The sequence below is a fragment of the Geotrypetes seraphini genome, chromosome 7 (genome assembly GCF_902459505.1).
Source record: "Geotrypetes seraphini chromosome 7, aGeoSer1.1, whole genome shotgun sequence".
Classification (NCBI taxonomy): domain Eukaryota; kingdom Metazoa; phylum Chordata; class Amphibia; order Gymnophiona; family Dermophiidae; genus Geotrypetes; species Geotrypetes seraphini.
Window position 1 is genome coordinate 169,751,572 of NC_047090.1, and position 17,327 is coordinate 169,768,898.

Consider the following 17,327-nt stretch of genomic DNA (forward strand, 5'->3'; position numbering starts at 1 on the left):
CCAACGCCACGTTTTATTGGAAACCAATCAATCAGTGTTGCCATATTCAGTTCTCACTGCAGCTTCTTGATTTTCATATAGGCTCTTTATCAGCTGAGTTATGTGTTTGGGTACTCCATAGTTTGTGATCCACACAGTCAAAAGCTTTGCTGTAGTCGATGAAGCAAAAGTATAGGGTTTTTGGTATTCTTTGCTCTTCTCCAATATCCATCTAATATTGGCAATAATGTCTTTTGTTCTCTGACCTTTTCTGAAACCAGCCTGAACTTCGGGAAGTTCTTGCTCAGTGTATGATTGGAGCCTTCATTATATTATTTTCAGCAATATTTTGCTGGTGTGTGGAATTAATACAATCACTCTGCAGTTGTTACAGTCCTTGGTGTCACCTTTCTTCGGTAGGCCATGTTTTTTTTCCTTCCAAAACTGTTTACACAGTCGAGTGAGGGCCATGATATCACTTTCTGAACCTTTTATTAAATCAATTGGAATACCATCGATACCAGGTGACTTGTTTTTTTTATAAAGCTTTAATTACTGCTATGACAACATCTTTTAAAATATCTGGTTCGGCTTCAGCTTCAATTTCCCCAATGTTATCCTTATTGCCTTGAACAACTACATATAAACAAAAAGGAAACAGTTGTTCACCCTTTCAGTTAGTTCTAAGACTAGAGGATACTATGAATTTTCACTCAATCTACAATTAAGCTGTGGAATTTGTGGCCAGAAGTGCTGAAAGCAAAAAGATAGCTAAATTTAGAAAGTGTTTAAACAAGGTCTTACCAGGTAGACTTGGAAAAGCCACTGCTGATCTCCAGGTATAAATATCAAATGGATTACTCTTTGGAATACTGCTGGTTACCTTTGGCTTGTGTAAGAGACAATTTCTCCAAACAGATTTATTTTGCGCATACCATGACAGGAAAGAATTTCACTCCTAAGCCAGGAGATTCATATGGCATTTCTTATAATTAACATAATGCCTGGCAACTAAAATTCAATGCAAAGAAATGCAGAGTAATGCATTTGGGGATTAATAATAGGAAGGAACCGTATATGCTGGGAGGAGAGAAGCTGATATGCACAGACAGGGAGAGGGACCTTGGGGTGATAGTGTCCGAAGATCTAAAGGCGAAAAAACAGTGTGACAAGGCAGTGGCTGCTGCCAAAAGGATGCTGGGCTATATAAAGAGAGGCGTAGTCAGTAGAAGGAAGAAGGTGTTGATGCCCCTGTACAGGTCATTGGTAAGGCCCCACTTGGGAGTATTGTGTTCAATTTTGGAGACCGTATCTGGCGAAGGACGTAAGAAGATTTGAGGCGGTCCAGAGGAGGGTGACGAAAATGATAGGAGGCTTGCGCCAGAAGACGTATGAGGAGAGACTGGAAGCCCTGAATATGTATACCCTAGAGGAAAGGAGAGACAGGGGAGATATGATTCAGACGTTCAAATACTTGAAGGGTATTAACGTAGAACAAAATCTTTTCCAGAGAAAGGAAAATGGTAAAACCAGAAGACATAATTTGAGGTTGAGGGGTGTAGATTCAGGGGCAATGTTAGGAAATTCTACTTTACGGAGAGGGTAGTGGATGCCTGGAATGCGCTCCCGAGAGAGGTGGTGGAGAGTAAAACTGTGACTGAGTTCAAAGAAGCGTGAGATGAACACAGAAGATTTAGAATCAGAAAATAATATTAAATATTGAACTAGGCCAGTTACTGGGCAGACTTGCACGGTCTGTGTCTGTGTATGGCCGTTTGGTGGAGGATGGGCAGGGGAGGGCTTCAATGGCGGGGAGGGTGTAGATGGGCTGGAGTAAGTCTTAACAGAGATTTTGGCAGTTGGAACCCAAGCACAGTACCGGGTAAAGCTTTGGATTCTTGCCCAGAAATAGCTAAGAAGAAAAATTAAAAAAAATAAAATTAAAAAAAAAAAAAAAATTTTAATTGAATCAGGTTGGGCAGACTGGATGGACCATTCGGGTCTTTATCTGCCGTCATCTATTATGTTACTATGTTAATTATGCTAAGGTACAAATTGTACATGATGAAGGCAGTGAAAGCCTTGAAAATTCACAAACATCTTTTAGAACAAAACAAGATTTTTTTTTTTGCATATCACCATCAGTGCCAAGGCCAGATGTTTTGATAAAGATAATAAGCATATCAAAGACATAAGGGTCCTTTTTCTAAGGTGTGTTAAATGCTAAGAAGCCCATAGATATAGAGTGGGCTGAACGGCATTTAATGCACACTAAATCCATTCATATACCTTAAAGGACTCCATAGTTTGCTGTTGAGTTTGGGGAGAGGTCAAGGGACAGAAGACCATGCTAGTTGGAGAGATCATTTATTAAGGTCTCCCCCATCACCTCATGCTTATGGGATACATAAAAATTTTTTAATAGGGTCAGAATTACTATCCTTAATTAACAGCATCACTTCTATGTTCTAGACCAGTGGTTCCCAACCCTGTCCTGGAGGACCATCAGACCAGTCGGGTTTTTGGGATAGCCCTAATGAATATGCAGGAAAGAGATTTGCATATAATTGAGGTGACAGGCATGCAAATCTGCCCCATGTATATTCATTAGGGCTATCCCAAAAACCCAACTGGCCTGGCGGTCCTCCAGGACAGGGTTGGGAACCACTGTTCTAGACCAGTGTTCTTCAACCTTTTGACACCTATGGACCAGCGGAAATAAAAGAATTATTTTGTGGACTGGCAGTTGAAGAAGACTGGGCTAAGTCATGAGCCAGACCCCGCCCATCTCCGCCCCGCCCCCATAATAGTATTAATTGTAACACCATTTTTTCCATTCATTTTTCATATATACACACACACAATATAATCATATTAACTCCACATAATAGTTAACCACAAAATTAAACTACACAAAGCACACTGTATATATGCTTCTCAACATTAATTCCTACCAGAACACACATAACACACATAATACGGGACCAAAAACTAAAAGTACTAATATATACAAATGAAACCCTATGATGTAACACTTTGCATGCAGTACAACCCTAGAGAAAAAGAAACAAATGCATTTCTTCCTGAACACAGCAAAATATTAACAGCAGATGTAAATCAATCACTAAATTCAAAACTAAAATCATTCCCCCCTACCTTTGTTGTCTCCCTCCCTCCATGCTCTGCCTTAACTTCTGGCCTGCTCCCGCCTGGCCGTTTTATGCCGCCCCAGGCGTTATCTTCAGGCCGGCTCCCTTACTGCCGCAGTGCACAAAGCCACAGGCAGTGGCTCCTCACACGTCCCACACCTTATCCAGAAGCCTTCCCTCTGATGTTGCAACGTCAGAGTTAAGGCTTCTGGTTCAGGCGCAGGATGCGCATAGGAGCAGCTGCCCGCGGCTTTGTGCACTGCAGCACTGAGAAAGAGGGAGCCGGCCCAAAGATAATGCTGCATCGATCGCACCGCGGACCAGTGGCTGAAAAACACTGTCTCAGGCCCAATGCATATGCCAGCCCTGTGAACAGGCAGGAAATTTCTGTGGACTGGCGGTTGAAGAACACTGTTCTAGACCATTTTCATTCTTGCTTTACTAACCGTTAAGTCTTTGGAGAGGAATGCATTCTCCTTCGGAACCCTCTCGATTTTTCCTGGTCCCAAATTTTTACTGATGCACTGTCAGGGAATAATATTAAATGTTACTTTATAGAACCTGGCTCCACTGTTACAGAAAATGTTTGAATTAGTATATAGTATTCAAAATTCACAGTAAAATGGTGTGCAAGAAATGAGTATTGTATTACTCCATTGTTATTTTAAAAACTTCCAGTGAATAATTTTTGCCATAATTCAAGATGGCAGGGTGTCAGAAGAGCAATACGATACCATCCTGGTAGAAAAACCAAGAAAGAAGGCAAAGGATCTACAAACTCCAAGATGAAGGAAAAGAACTGCAGACCTGATAATTCTCATAGTACCTCCAGGCAGATTTCCCCCTTCATCATATTTCTAGTGGTGTGTTATATATAAACCAGCTACCAGGAACTGCAGGAAGCTTTGTGACATCTCATTTAAGAAAGCCAGTAGCTTCCATAGCATTCTTCAAGGTCTGCTGTCCTTCACTCCAAGATAAAAGTAATATGCACTTTAAAAACATTGCCTAGCGAGTATGTGTCAGCTAGAAATGTTATTTTCCTGTGCCATCTCTCACTGGCAACAAAACTTCCCCACATTCTTTGATAGCAGGCAAGATGGAGAATGCTTTGGACCAATGATGTATACAATACTAACAGAGCTTCTGTAGGGTATCTAAAGGGGGGTGCCTTTACAGGGCTGGTGCTAGGGTTTCTAATAACCCCGTGCAAACTATCAGTTAGCATCCCCTCCCTCCCAATCCAGTATCTGCTCTCTCTCTTCCCTCCTTCCAACCCCTCCCATCTACCATCCAATCTCTAGGGACAGTGGAACACCTTTTGTTTGAGGAGATCCAAGCTCCTCCCCACAGCTTTATATTTGTCAATTTTATGGAAATCATATACTCCTTGATTCTATAATAGGGCACCTAAAGTTAGTACCATTTGTGTGTATATTATAGAATATTAGCACTTATGCACATAAGTGTGCTTTACATGTACATAAGTGCTAGAGCACTGCATAAAGGAGATTAGATTCTTATCTTGCTAATATCTTTTCTAGTAGATAGGTGTGTTATTCTGAATGGACAGGTATTCTCTCCCCATGTTCACAAGCCATGCAGCAGGAATCTATTCCAGTTTTTCAACACCTCCTCCTTCACCAGAGTGCTCTGTTGCCCCTTTCAGTTTGTACCAAAGCAGGCGATAGTCCTATATAGAAACACATGTGAAGGAGGGGTATGGGGAAACTACACAAACTACAACTCTGTTCTGCTCTGAGAATATAGCAAACATGTCTACCAATCAGAAATATTTATGGAGCTCAAACATCTCTCCCAATGAGTTACAGCAATAGGTTATTCTTCATACGCTGCTCCTTGTGACCCTGGGCAAGTCACTTAAACAAGCCCATGTCCTGCATACAGCTTTTACGGATCAGTTTATTTCCGACTGGCATTTTTATCCACATATCTTTACTATAAGACTTCATAGGGACCCCTGAAGAAGACATTCTGTCAAAACATGGACCTTGTTGGGACCAGGGTCCAAAGCTTTTCAGCGGACTGCATCCTAGATGTTTTTATGTAGTTTGCCAAGTTTTAATATTATTTTAATATTAATAAAGTCCATCTCAGGAACATCATTTCTCCACATTGATTTTTTGTTTCTTCATGCTTACATTGCAACATATGTAAGGCCCATGTGCTTGTTTGAGTAGAAAAGCGCTTACATCGGTGTTATAAATTAGTAAGCGCCATTTTGAAAATGGTGTTAGAAGTGAGCTGAGAGCATTACCACTAAATAGTAAGTCATTGTCATTTGTATGATGATGTGAATATGTCTTTCTATAATATCAGAGTTGACACATTCTATTCATTGCTGTTCCTCTTATTACAGATTGCTCATTTGACTGACCACTGAGGAAGTCGACTTGAGTGGTGATATGTGTCCCGTCGAGAATAGCATTAATCTAAAAATGCTATAATTTTTTTTTCTTTCTTCAAATCTTTATTCATTTTAACATATACATCAAGTGTACAATAAATATAAATCAGCATAGTACATTATCACTTGAAAATTCCATAACAATATATATCCAAAAAATTTACAACCCACCCCCCTTCCACATCCGTACATAAATAATATAATTCCTATGCATATTAATCATTTAAAATATGTAAATATATATTTAAATTATCATAACCCACCCATCCCCCCATTCTTTCAAATTATCACATAAGGAAAAAGAATAATAAATTAACATTAAATGGGAGCACATCACATTAAGATAAGTGTGGTGACTGTTTTTCACTTTGATTCAATTTTATAAAAAGAAAAAAATTGGTATACTGTAATTTGGAAATTATTAAATGCACATAATTTGGTTAATTAAATTATGAGAGGATCAATGAAAGACAATAGAACCTATAATATACAGACACTTAAGAATTTCAAAGTTGCCTGTATGGGTCGCTAAGATCCTTTTCCTTTCATCCTTTCAATAGATGACTATTTGAGAGACCTCATGGTGTGTGGTTATAATGTATCTCATCCAACCCCATAGCTTTGTCCAAGTTCAGATTTTCAAGTTGTTTATAAACATTTCCTTCCATGAATGGTGCAATATCCACTCCAATCCCAGATATGCCCCTTAGCAGCTAACTACAGTCCTTCTCCAGGATTTTTCTTCCATAAACACTGAAGAGAAGTATTTGTTTAACATATTTACTTTATCCTCATCACTCTCCATATAGCTATTCTCAGCATTTTTCAGTCTTATGATTCCATGCCTAGCTTAAATTCTCTTTTCCCCAATAGATCTGAAAAAGGCCTTATTACCTTTTTTTACAGTAGGAAAAAGAAGGTATTGATGCGCCTGTATAAGATTCTGGTGAGACCTAATTTAGAATATTGTGTACAATTCTGGAGACCAAAAAGATATACAAAAGATGGAGTCAGTACAGAGGAAGGCTATTAAAATGGTGTGTGGTCTTTGTCATAAGGTGTATGGGGACAGACAAAGATCTCAATATGTATACTTTGGAGGAAAGGCAGGAGAGGGGAGATATGATAGAGATGTTTAAATACCTGCATGGCATACATGCACACGAGGCGATTCTCTTTCATTTGAAAAGAAGCACTTGAATGAGAGGGCATAGGATGACGTTAAGAGATGATAGGCTCAGGAGTAATCTAAGGAAATATTTTTTACAGAAAGGGTGGAAAATGCATGGAACAATCTCCCGGTAGAGGTGGTAGAGACCAAGACTGTGTCTGAATTCAAGAAAGTGTGGGACAGGCATGTGGGATCTCTTAGGGAATGTGGATGGGCATACTGGACAGGTCTTTAGGCCTTTATCTGCCATCTTGTTTCTATCCTGATTGGTGAGGCCCGACTTTAGTACAGGAAGAGGCAGTTGGAGAATACCATGAGTGATTTCCTTCATTCACCGGTGCTCCGGCTGCCCTCTCCTGCCTCTCCAGCTGCCCTCTCCTGCCCGGTCATTCGCGGTTGGAAAATACCGCGAATGACCAGGACCGTGAATCGCTGGCCGCAAATTCACAGGGAAGCACTGTATATATAAATTAACAAGAAATTATAAAAACATACATTAAAAACAAATTTCAATACATTAAAAACAAATTTCAATACAATAACACTAACAGGCTGACACACTGACAAACAATGACACACCGACACGAGAGGTAACTGGGCAGAAGTACAACATTTAAATAGAAAAAGATGGGAAGAAGGTAAAAACAAGAGGAAGGGAAATGCAGAGAAAGGGCGGGACCACCGGAAGACGAAGCAGCGCAGACGCAGGGCTCACAGAAGGGCCGGGACCGCCAAGAGGAAGCAGCAGGACACCGGTAGGAGCTTCTACATGATGAGGGGGGGGTCGGGAGGCTGTGGGGGTGCGAGCGGTCCTTCAGGGTGGGGGTGCGGATGGGAGTGCGTGTGGTCCTGAGGGGGGGTGAATCGGACGTCGGGGAGGGGGGCATCAGGCTTTCAGGGTGGGGACAGGACTTCAAGGGGGAGAGAAGAGTCGGGGCAGGCGAAAGGAGAGTCAGGGTGGCCAGAGGAGAGTCGGGGCGGGCGAAAGGAGAGTCGGGCGGCGACGGGAGAGTCGGGGCAGCATTCGCGGTATACGGGTGTGCGCGGTATATAAAAATATTTTTACATATATTTCGGTTTCCCGCACGCTATACCCGTGTGCGCGTTTTACACGGGTGCGCGTTATCTACGTGAAAATACGGTACTGCAATTCTCTATATAACAGAATTCTCCAAAAAGAAATCCGACGTTTACAGTTAATCCAAAACACGGCAATAAAACTTATATACAAATTAGGTAAATATGATCACGTCACCCCTCTTCTGAAAGAAACACATTGGCTTCCCATTACACATCGTGTTACTTATAAAACCATCCTGCTGACCTTTAAAATTAAACTCTCTCAACAGCCTTCCTACCTTGATAAGCTTCTCATTCCACAATGTTCAACACGTACACTTAGATCAGCAGACCAGAATTTTCTTTCAATTCCCTCTATAAAAGATTTTTTCTATACTAGAAAAACAAATTTTTCAGTAGTTGCTCCAACATTATGGAATGCTCTGTCGCATCAACTCCACCATGAAAAACAACTTGATAGATTCAAGATAAACTTAAAGACTTTCTTATTTCGAGATGCTTTCATTTGCTCTTAAAACATTTCATTCTTAATTAACCAACCGCTTCTATGAAGCGATCCCATCCTAAATGTTTTATCCTCTCCCTCCATTTCTTTCAATCTCATTTCTTTTTATTTTATTTCTTTTTTTTTTTCTTTCTTTCTTTCCTAATTATGTAACTTTACCCCTCCCTTCCCCTCTTACCATCACTCTCAAGTTCGTCTAGTTCATGTCTTTAATGTACACTTTTATTAACTCTTTTTATATAAATATAATCTTTTATCTCTAATTTTAACATTTTATTGTTAACCGGCTAGATACCAGTTGATGGTCTGTATATTAAAAGTTAATAAACTTGAAACTTGATCATGAGTTGCATTGGTTCCCAGTGGAGGCCCGGGTGATTTTCAAGTTGGGATGTTTATATTATAAAGTTGCTTTTGGTGTTGCCCCCATCATAACTTGTTGATAGATTTGTTATTGTGACACATGAGAGGAGTAGAAAATCTATGCCCTATTTATGTTTCCTTCAGCAAAGGGCTGTAAAAGTAAGAAACATCATGGGCATTGTCTTTCTTATCAAGCTGTTTCTTATGACAAAGATTTCTGTCCATTATTGATTAGATCTATATCTTATAAACATTACAGAAATCTTTTGAAGACTTTTCTTTTCTCCAAATTTTTGGCTAGCTAAATTTCTATACATCACATTATCTCTGTATTTTCCCATAGAATATAATCTTTTGTGTTTTTTAAATATATATTTACCGGTATTTATACAATTTTAAACAATTGCCAAGCATAAACATCTTGTACAGAAAAGTGTAATCAAACCATATTAACTTAAATTAACTTTCAAAACTTGAAAGATACATCCAATTTTTAAAATAAAAACACATAAGGAAGGGTCACATGACGCCATGAGCGGGTGAGGACGTGCTCCTGCTCGGCTCCGGGACCCCGCATCTCCCTTCCCACTTTCTGTCGGTTTTTCGGCACTTATGCTGCCGCGGATCTCTCGCAGCCGACCCAGGATCTCATGGACAGGTATTTAACCCGGTCCCAGGAGGCGGCGCGCATGAAATCAGCGCGCAAAGAAAAGGAGCGTGCGAGCCCTGGCGCAGGCAAAATGGCAGCTGCTTCCGGAACGGCGGTCACAGAGTTTTCGGCCGCGGCACTGAACGAATTGAAGGCGGCGGTGGCACAGGTTCTGGGTCCCCAGATGGATACTTTGACGACCCAGATGACCCGTCTGGAACAGCTAATGTCCGACACGGCGGCCCGAACCACCGAACTGGAACAGCGCGTGTCTGCAGCAGAGGACTCCCTAAACTCACACGAATTAGACCTCTCGGCTTTACAGGAAACGGTTCATCTCCAAGCTGCTAAATTGGATGATCTAGAGCAGTGTTCTTCAACCTTTTTACACCCGTGGACCGGCAGAAAAAAAAGAATTATTTTGTGGACCGGCAAACTACTAGGACTAAAATTTAAAAATCCCGTTTCCGCCCCATCTCCGCGAGCTCGGTCCCCACAAATCATCTGATCCCATCCACACAAGCCTCAGTTATGATTTTATATTGAATGTATTTTATTAAAGTATAAAAAGAAACAATATTCTGTAGAATTGTCATTTTATAAATACAAATAATTCAGAGCAAGGATCAACAAAACCCCTGTCTCCCCTCCCCTTCACTTATATCCCCTCTACTCTCAAGAAAACTAAACAAGCCAAATTATTACAGAATGCTACACAGAAATATCATGCTAACAGAATACTGAAGTAACACATGCCAGGAATAGTTTTAGGGGAGTGCAACTAGGGCAACTGCCTCCTGGTCAGAGAGCGCCCTAAGCCAGCTGAAAGCTAAAGAAGCACTGCCTGGGTTTTGCAGTCCCCAGTTATGTCTAACACCAGCTCTAGCAGCATATATATTTCAAATCTGATATATTCTAATCACAAAATAGAAATAAAATTATTTTTTTCTACCTTTTGTCGTCTCTGGTTTCTGCTTTCAATCTTTTTTTCACTCTCTTCCTTCCAGCGTATGCCCTCTCTGTCTCTTCAATCCAGCATCTGCCCCTTCCATCCATTATCTGTCCTCTCCCCCTTCCATATGGTATCTGTCTTCTTTCTATGTCCCTCTCTCCTTTCCATCCAGCTTGTGCCCCTCTCTCCTATTTACATGATTCATTCCAGCTTCACTGCTCTCTTCATTTTTTATCTCTCCTACACCAGATCTATCATCGTTGTCCCTCTGCTTATTTTTCTGCTGACCCCTTCCTATCATCAATCTCTCTACTTTCTCATGCCTGTGTCTCCCCTTCCCCTCCTCTAATCTCTCTGCCAGCTGTTTTCCTTCCTTTTTTCATTCTCCCTTCCCCTCCTCCTCCTGTCCAGCAGTACCTCTCTTCCCTTCCTCCCCTCCCAGCAGCATCTCTCCGTCTCCCTCTCCAGTAGCAGCTGTCCCTTTTTTTCCTTGCCCAGCAGCTTCCCAGATTCCTTTCCCTCCTCCCCTCCCAGAAGCATCTCTCCTTCTCCCTCTCCAGTAGCAGCTGTACCTTTTTTTCCTTGCCAGCAGCTTCCCAGATTCCTTTCCCTCCTCCCCTCCCAGAAGCATCTCTCCGTCTCCTTCTCCCTCTCCAGTAGCAGCTGTCCCTTTTTTTCCTAGCCCAGCAGCTTCCCAGATTCCTTTCCCTCCTCCCCTCCCAGAAGCATCTCTCCTTCTTCTCCCTATCCAGTAGCAGCTGTCCCTTTTTTTTCCTTGCCAAGCAGCTTCCCAGATTCCTTTCCCTCCTCCCCTCCCAGAAGCATCTCTCCTTCTTCTTCTCCCTGTCCAGTAGCAGCTGTCCCTTTTTTTATCTTGCCCAGCAGCTTCCCAGATTCCTTTCCCTCCTCCCCTCCCAGAAGCATCTCTCCTTCTTCTCCCTCTCCAGTAGCAGCTGTCCTTTTTTTTCCTGGCCCAGCAGCTTCCCAGATTCCTTTCCCTCCTCCCCTCCCAGAAGCATCTCTCCTTCTCCCTTTCCAGTAGCAGCTGTCCTTTTTTTCCCCTGCCCAGCAGCTTCCCAGACTGATAGTGGTTTTTCTCCCCTCCCAGCAGCTCTTCTTACTTCCCAGCGCAGCGATTCACAAAGGCAGCCTCGGGTCCTTTGTTGGGTCGCGCCGCCTCTGAGGAAAGAGGGAAGTTGCATCATCAGAGGCAGTCGCGACTCAGCAAAAGCCCCGAGGCTGCCTTCGTGAATCGCTGCGCTGGGAAGTAAAGGAGAGCTGCAGAGAGGGGAGAAAGCCACCTGTCGGAGGCTCCCCAAGATCTCTCCGGCCCCAGCGCACGCTTCCGATGCTGATCTTGCCGGTCCTGCGCGGACCGGCAGGAACTTCAAATGAGTCAATCTTGCCGGTCCTGCGCGGACCGGCAAAAATTTCCTGCGGACCGATACCGGTCCGCGGACCGGCGGTTGATGAACTGTGATCTAGAGAACCGTTCTCGCCGAGGGAATCTTCGTTTTATGGGAGTGCCTGAAAACATACCAGATACTCACCTGATAGCTGAGATGGAGGGCTGGCTGGAGCTAGAATTTCCAGATACAGCGTCCTTTGGGCCCGCTCTGCTTGGAACGAGCACATCGCCTTGGAACGTGTCCGGCCAGAGATTCCAGACCCCGGGTGGTGATCGTCAAATTCCTAAACTATAGACACAAAATGGAGATCTTGCGGCAGTACCGTGCTAAACGCGACACTCTGAAGTTTCGGGGCTCTGCTGTCCGGATAAGCCAAGATTATTCAGCAGCTCTCACAGAACGCAGGAAAGCCTTTTATCCATTATGTTCTAAATTGGAGGAGAACAAACATCGTTTTCAATTCATTTACCCAGCGGTCTTGAAGATCCAGCATGGGGGCTCCTGGCATATGTTCACCGAGGCCTCTGCAGCCGCAGACTACATTAATAAAACTCTGCAATCTTCTTCAGAGCCTCCATGAGACTCTTCAGAGTTGTTGTGCTGTTCCTACTTGTTGGTGGGGCTTGCAACCATTTAGCCGGAAGCCACGGAATTGTTTTCATTGTTTAATGCGAAAGTTGTACTGTTGATTTACTGTTAATAGTGGGAGGGGTGGGGTTCTGTGGGGCGCCATTTTTGGACCTCTTGCATATTCCTTCGGGGATATGATTTTTGGGTTTTCTTGGGGTATGGGTGGGGGAGGGAAGATAGGTTGGGAACAGTTCACTGATATGATATTTAGGATTTTGCACATTATTTTTTGCTTGTTCAATATTTGCTATAGGAGTAATTTTGACAGTATTTGGTTTTCCACTGTTAACTCGGGTGGGGCTGGGCACCCGGGTGTCAGATACTTACAGCATATTGCTTTATATTGTCTGTGTTTTGACTCTGGGTGACCACTCCCTCCGTATCCTGTCCTGGAATGTGTCGGGGATTTCTTCTCCAGTGAAACGCACTAAACTCTTGAGACAGATAAAACACCATCGGGCTGACTTGGCATGCTTGCAGGAGACTAAATTGTCCCGGGAGGAACATCAAAAGTTGCAAAGGGGCTGGGTGGGCTCAGTTTATTCGGCCTCCTCCTCGGGGAAAAGAGCGGGGGGTATGTTTATTGGTTCGCAAAGGGCTACAATGTTCTGTAGCGTTACTTTCTGAGGACCCTTTGGGTAGATATCTGCCTCTTAAAAATTTCTTTGCAGGGCACAGACTTCAGGCTGCTGATTGTATTTGGGCCCGAATACTTATTCCCAGGATTTTTTTTTGATTCTCTGGTGTCCTTAGGTCTCCAGGATACCTCTACTGCCCTTGGTTATAGCTGGAGATCTTAATCAAGTGATGGATAATTCTCATGGATAGTTCTGGTTCTTCCGCATCATCTCCACCGAATTTGAACAAGGCATCCCCTTTCTATGTCAATCGTTGGGCTTAGTAGATCCCTGGAGACTTCTCCATCCATTGGAACGAGACTATTACACACCAGTCGCGTTGCCCACGGGTCCTTCTCCCGTTTAGATTATCTGCTGATTTCGCTAATCTCTGTTTGCCCAAGTTTCTGAGGCTACCATAGGCCCGCTGGAGGTGTCCGATCATTGCCCTATTTGGGTGGACCTGGCCTGGGGGTTGTCTCCTATAGGAGCCCGTCGGTGGCGATTTCCCATCCTATCTCATGACGGACCCTATTTTTGGGGATTACCTCCGGGCTTGTTGGGAGGATTTTCTGACGAACAATGCACAACACCGTACCGACCCGGGCTTGTTCTGGGGAAACCGCTAAAGCTGTCCTTAGGGGGGCGATCATCGCTTACATAGCGGCACGGAATAAACGTATTTCGGCAGGCATTATTCATTTGGAGAGAAAATGTTCTTCCTTGAAGGCGGCCTTCTTACGTGCCCCTACCGCCGACTTTGCAGGATGAACTTCATTCGGCTCAGGTATCTCTTAATACATTATTGCATGATTGTACTAAACGCTCTCTTATTTATCGCAAATATAAATTCCACACGCTATGGAAATAAACCGGGCCGGATGCTGGCATCTTTTAACCAAGAATTGGCAAGAATCTAGATATATTTCGAAACTTAGGCATGGCCCTACCACTTATCATACAAAACCGAAGGACATTGCGGACGCGTTCTATCAACATTTTTTCTACCTTTTATTCGGATCCCGGACCATATTCTGGCCCCGACGTTTTAGATTATTTAGTAGACGCTGGCTTGCCTTGTTTCACTGAACAACAGCGGGAGACCCTGAACAGACCCATACAGGGCATAGAGATCCAAAAGGCCATCAAGACATTGCGTTCTTGTACAGCCCCAGGCCCGGATGGGTTTTCGGCGGAATTCTTTAAGATGATGTCGCCTCAGCTCATGTGAGTCTTTGATGTCCTACTATGATGAGGTCATGGAGAAAGATGCTTTCCCAGATTATGCGAACTCTGCCACTATCACTTTACTTCCTAACGAAACTAACCTAGGGAGGAGGTCGACTCCTATAGACCAATATCTTTGCTCAATGTAGATGTAAGATCCCTATCTCGCTTGCTGGCAATCGGTTGACACCTCTTTTACCGCATGTTATCTCTCCAGCACAGGTTGGCTTTGTTCAGGGCCGCCACTCTGTTCTTAACGTTCGTCGGGCGCTTCTAGCTATGGCCAGAGCGCAAGCATCCGACACCAAGGGCATATTACAGACAGTACAGAACACAGCACTCAGACTTATCTACTCGCTAGGAAAATACGATCACATCACTAATGCCTATCTCGACTCACACTGGCTACCGATACATAGCAAGAACTCAATTCAAACTATACTGTCTATTATTCAAAGCACTAAACGGAACAGCACCTCTCTACCTAAACAGCCGCTAACCGAAACCTCTCAACTAGAGTAAGGAGAACCCAGACCCCATTCACCTACCCCTCACTCAAAGGCACAAAACGCAAAAAAGCTATATGACAACCTACTTGCTACACAGGCCGCGAAAATTGACCCCATCATATCCAAGCTGCTGACCACAAACTACGGACTACAAAGCGTTTCGAAAAGATATAAAACCATACTATTCAAAAATACATATTCCAATATTATAATCTACCATCATCTTCTCTCCCTTCATAACCTCCTGCAACTCACAACCAACTGCAATCTCGTCCCCATAGGCAACATCTAATCTAGTAGCATACGGGCGGAAAAGCCAATTCATATCTAGAAACACAGTTTCCCCCAAATACCGAAAAATCAGATATAAAAACCTAGGAACAGACGATCTTTTTGGTAACATAAGATTATGCTTTGTAATGTTATGTAATGTAACATAAGGTTATGCGTTGTAATATAACATAAGGTTATGCCTTGTAATATCATGTAATGTAAGTTTATGCAATGTATTGGAATAATAAGGTTAAAATAACATAAATAACTCTACGTAAAGTCTTGTAAAGTTATGTAAGATAAATTATGTAAGATAAATTATGTAAACTTAATGTAAGATAAATTATGTAAACTTAATGCAAGTTATGCAAGCACGGTAAGGATAATGTAAAGTAACACAAAGTAACACACGTAAAGTTATGTAAAGTTATGTACGAAAAGTTATGTAAAGTTAGGTATGCAAAGTTTGTAAAGTTATACAAATTAATTGTATTGTCATCGCCTGGAAATGACCAGCCATATTCTAATGTAATCCGCTTAGAACCGCAAGGCACAAGCGGAATAGAAATCACTAATGTAATGTAATGTAATGTAATGCATATTGGTGAGCCCTAGATGCGGCCAAGGCATTCGATCAGGTTCTCTGGCCCTATTTGTTTTCGGTTCTCAAGTATGTGGGCATTGGAGGACACCTTTCTAGCTGCATTGCGAGCCCTGTATTCTTCCCCCAAGGCATCGATTTTGGTCAATGGGATTTTTACACCTTCCTTTGAGGTTGGTAGGGGGACGCGTCAGGGTTGCCCGCTGTCGCCCTTACTGTTCTTGGTATACTTGGAACATCTCCTTCGGACATTTCAGAGGGATGACATCTTAGTTGGACTGTCAGAGGGCTCGTCTCAACTGCAGGTATTAGCATATCCTGTTTGACCTGGCTCGTCCTCAGCGGTCCCTGGCTCGGGTCCTTGAGATACTGGACGAGTTTCATCTTTTCTCTGGTCTTTATCTTAACAAGCAGAAGTCCTTAGTCCTACCCCTGCAAGAGGAGATTCGGACCTCTTGGCAAGGCCCCTTTCCATTAGAATGGACTTCCCCGTCCTTACGTTATCTGGGATTTGGATTCCGCAGGATTTAACTCAAATGTACGCGCTTAATGTTCTTCCTCTACTTCAGCGAACGGGACAAAGGCTCCGAGCTTGGCGCTCTTATCCGTTAACTCTTTTAGGCAGGATAGCCTTATACAATATGATGGTCATTCCCCAATGGTTATATCTCTTACAGACATTGCCTTTGCTACTACAATATCGTCATCTTCGTGTTTTTCATAAATCATTGTCTGGGTATTTGTGGGGCGGTAAACGTTCTCGGATTCCCCTTCGTACCCTTTCTTTACCCGTATCTCAAGGAGGCTGGGACTGTTACATTTGGGGAGACTGAATATAGCATGCCAACTCCGACACTTGAATGACTGGTTTCTGTGGGACCTCCCATTTTTCGGCGGCGGGGGTGAGTGCCTTGCATTTGCTCCCTTTCACTTTAGCTATTTACTACACGTCTCGACATTGCCTTTGCGTACTCTAACATTTATAGGGATCTTACTCTTTTAGTCCCCGTACAAAAAATTTGGAAACGATTATGTCATCAGTTACATGTCAGGTCGGATGTGACCCCATGTTTGCCTATTCATGGTAATGTAGACTATGCTCCTGGTTTTGACCTGGGGGCCCCGTCTCAGTGGACTCGGGGGGGGGGTTGTTTTACCTGTCTCAAGTACTACAAACCGATGGCACACTCCAATCATTTCAGATGTTGTTGGATGCTCATATATTAACTGCTAATGATTGGTTGAGTTATGGTCAACTACTGCATTATGTTCAATCTCTCCCCCGACAGGCTTTATTGGAAGCAGTACAAGAAACATTATCTGAAGCTTTATGTTTAATGGCGCAGGTCCCCACTCCACTTCGTTTCTACCATCGTTTTCTGCAAGAGTTGGCGGGGGAATGGGGGAATGGATTATACAACTTTGGCCCGGTTCCTGGTCCATGGATCTACAAGTCACAGAGTGTCAGAATCCATGTTTAAGAGCGGAGTTTCAAATTGGAGGCTCGACACATCCTCTGGTGGCAGCGGATTTGAAAGGGAACGCTACTATAAATTCTTGGTTCGAGCTTATTTTGCACCTGTGCCTATAAAGCACACATTAGCCCTTCTGCAGGCTTGCCCTAAATGCGCTACTACCAGGGCAACCCTCGGACACATGTTTTGGCTATGTCATGGTAATTCGGGCCTACTGGCGGCGCATTAGGTCTTATGATTCAGTCCCTGTGGAAATGCTCATGGATACCGACATCGACTTTTCTCTTCACTTTGAAATTTTCACTGGACC

General features: G+C 43.2%; 1 protein-coding gene across 3 annotated transcripts in view; it reads right to left on the bottom strand.

The window, feature by feature from the left end:
• AK7 (adenylate kinase 7) overlaps positions 1-17,327 on the bottom strand; it is a 206,443-nt gene that overhangs the window by 91,690 nt on the left and 97,426 nt on the right. For all 3 annotated transcript variants that reach the window (XM_033952479.1, XM_033952480.1, XM_033952478.1), the window contains one exon: positions 3,575-3,652. In XM_033952479.1, the coding sequence (XP_033808370.1) occupies positions 3,575-3,652 (78 nt within the window). The remainder of the gene's footprint in view (positions 1-3,574; positions 3,653-17,327) is intronic.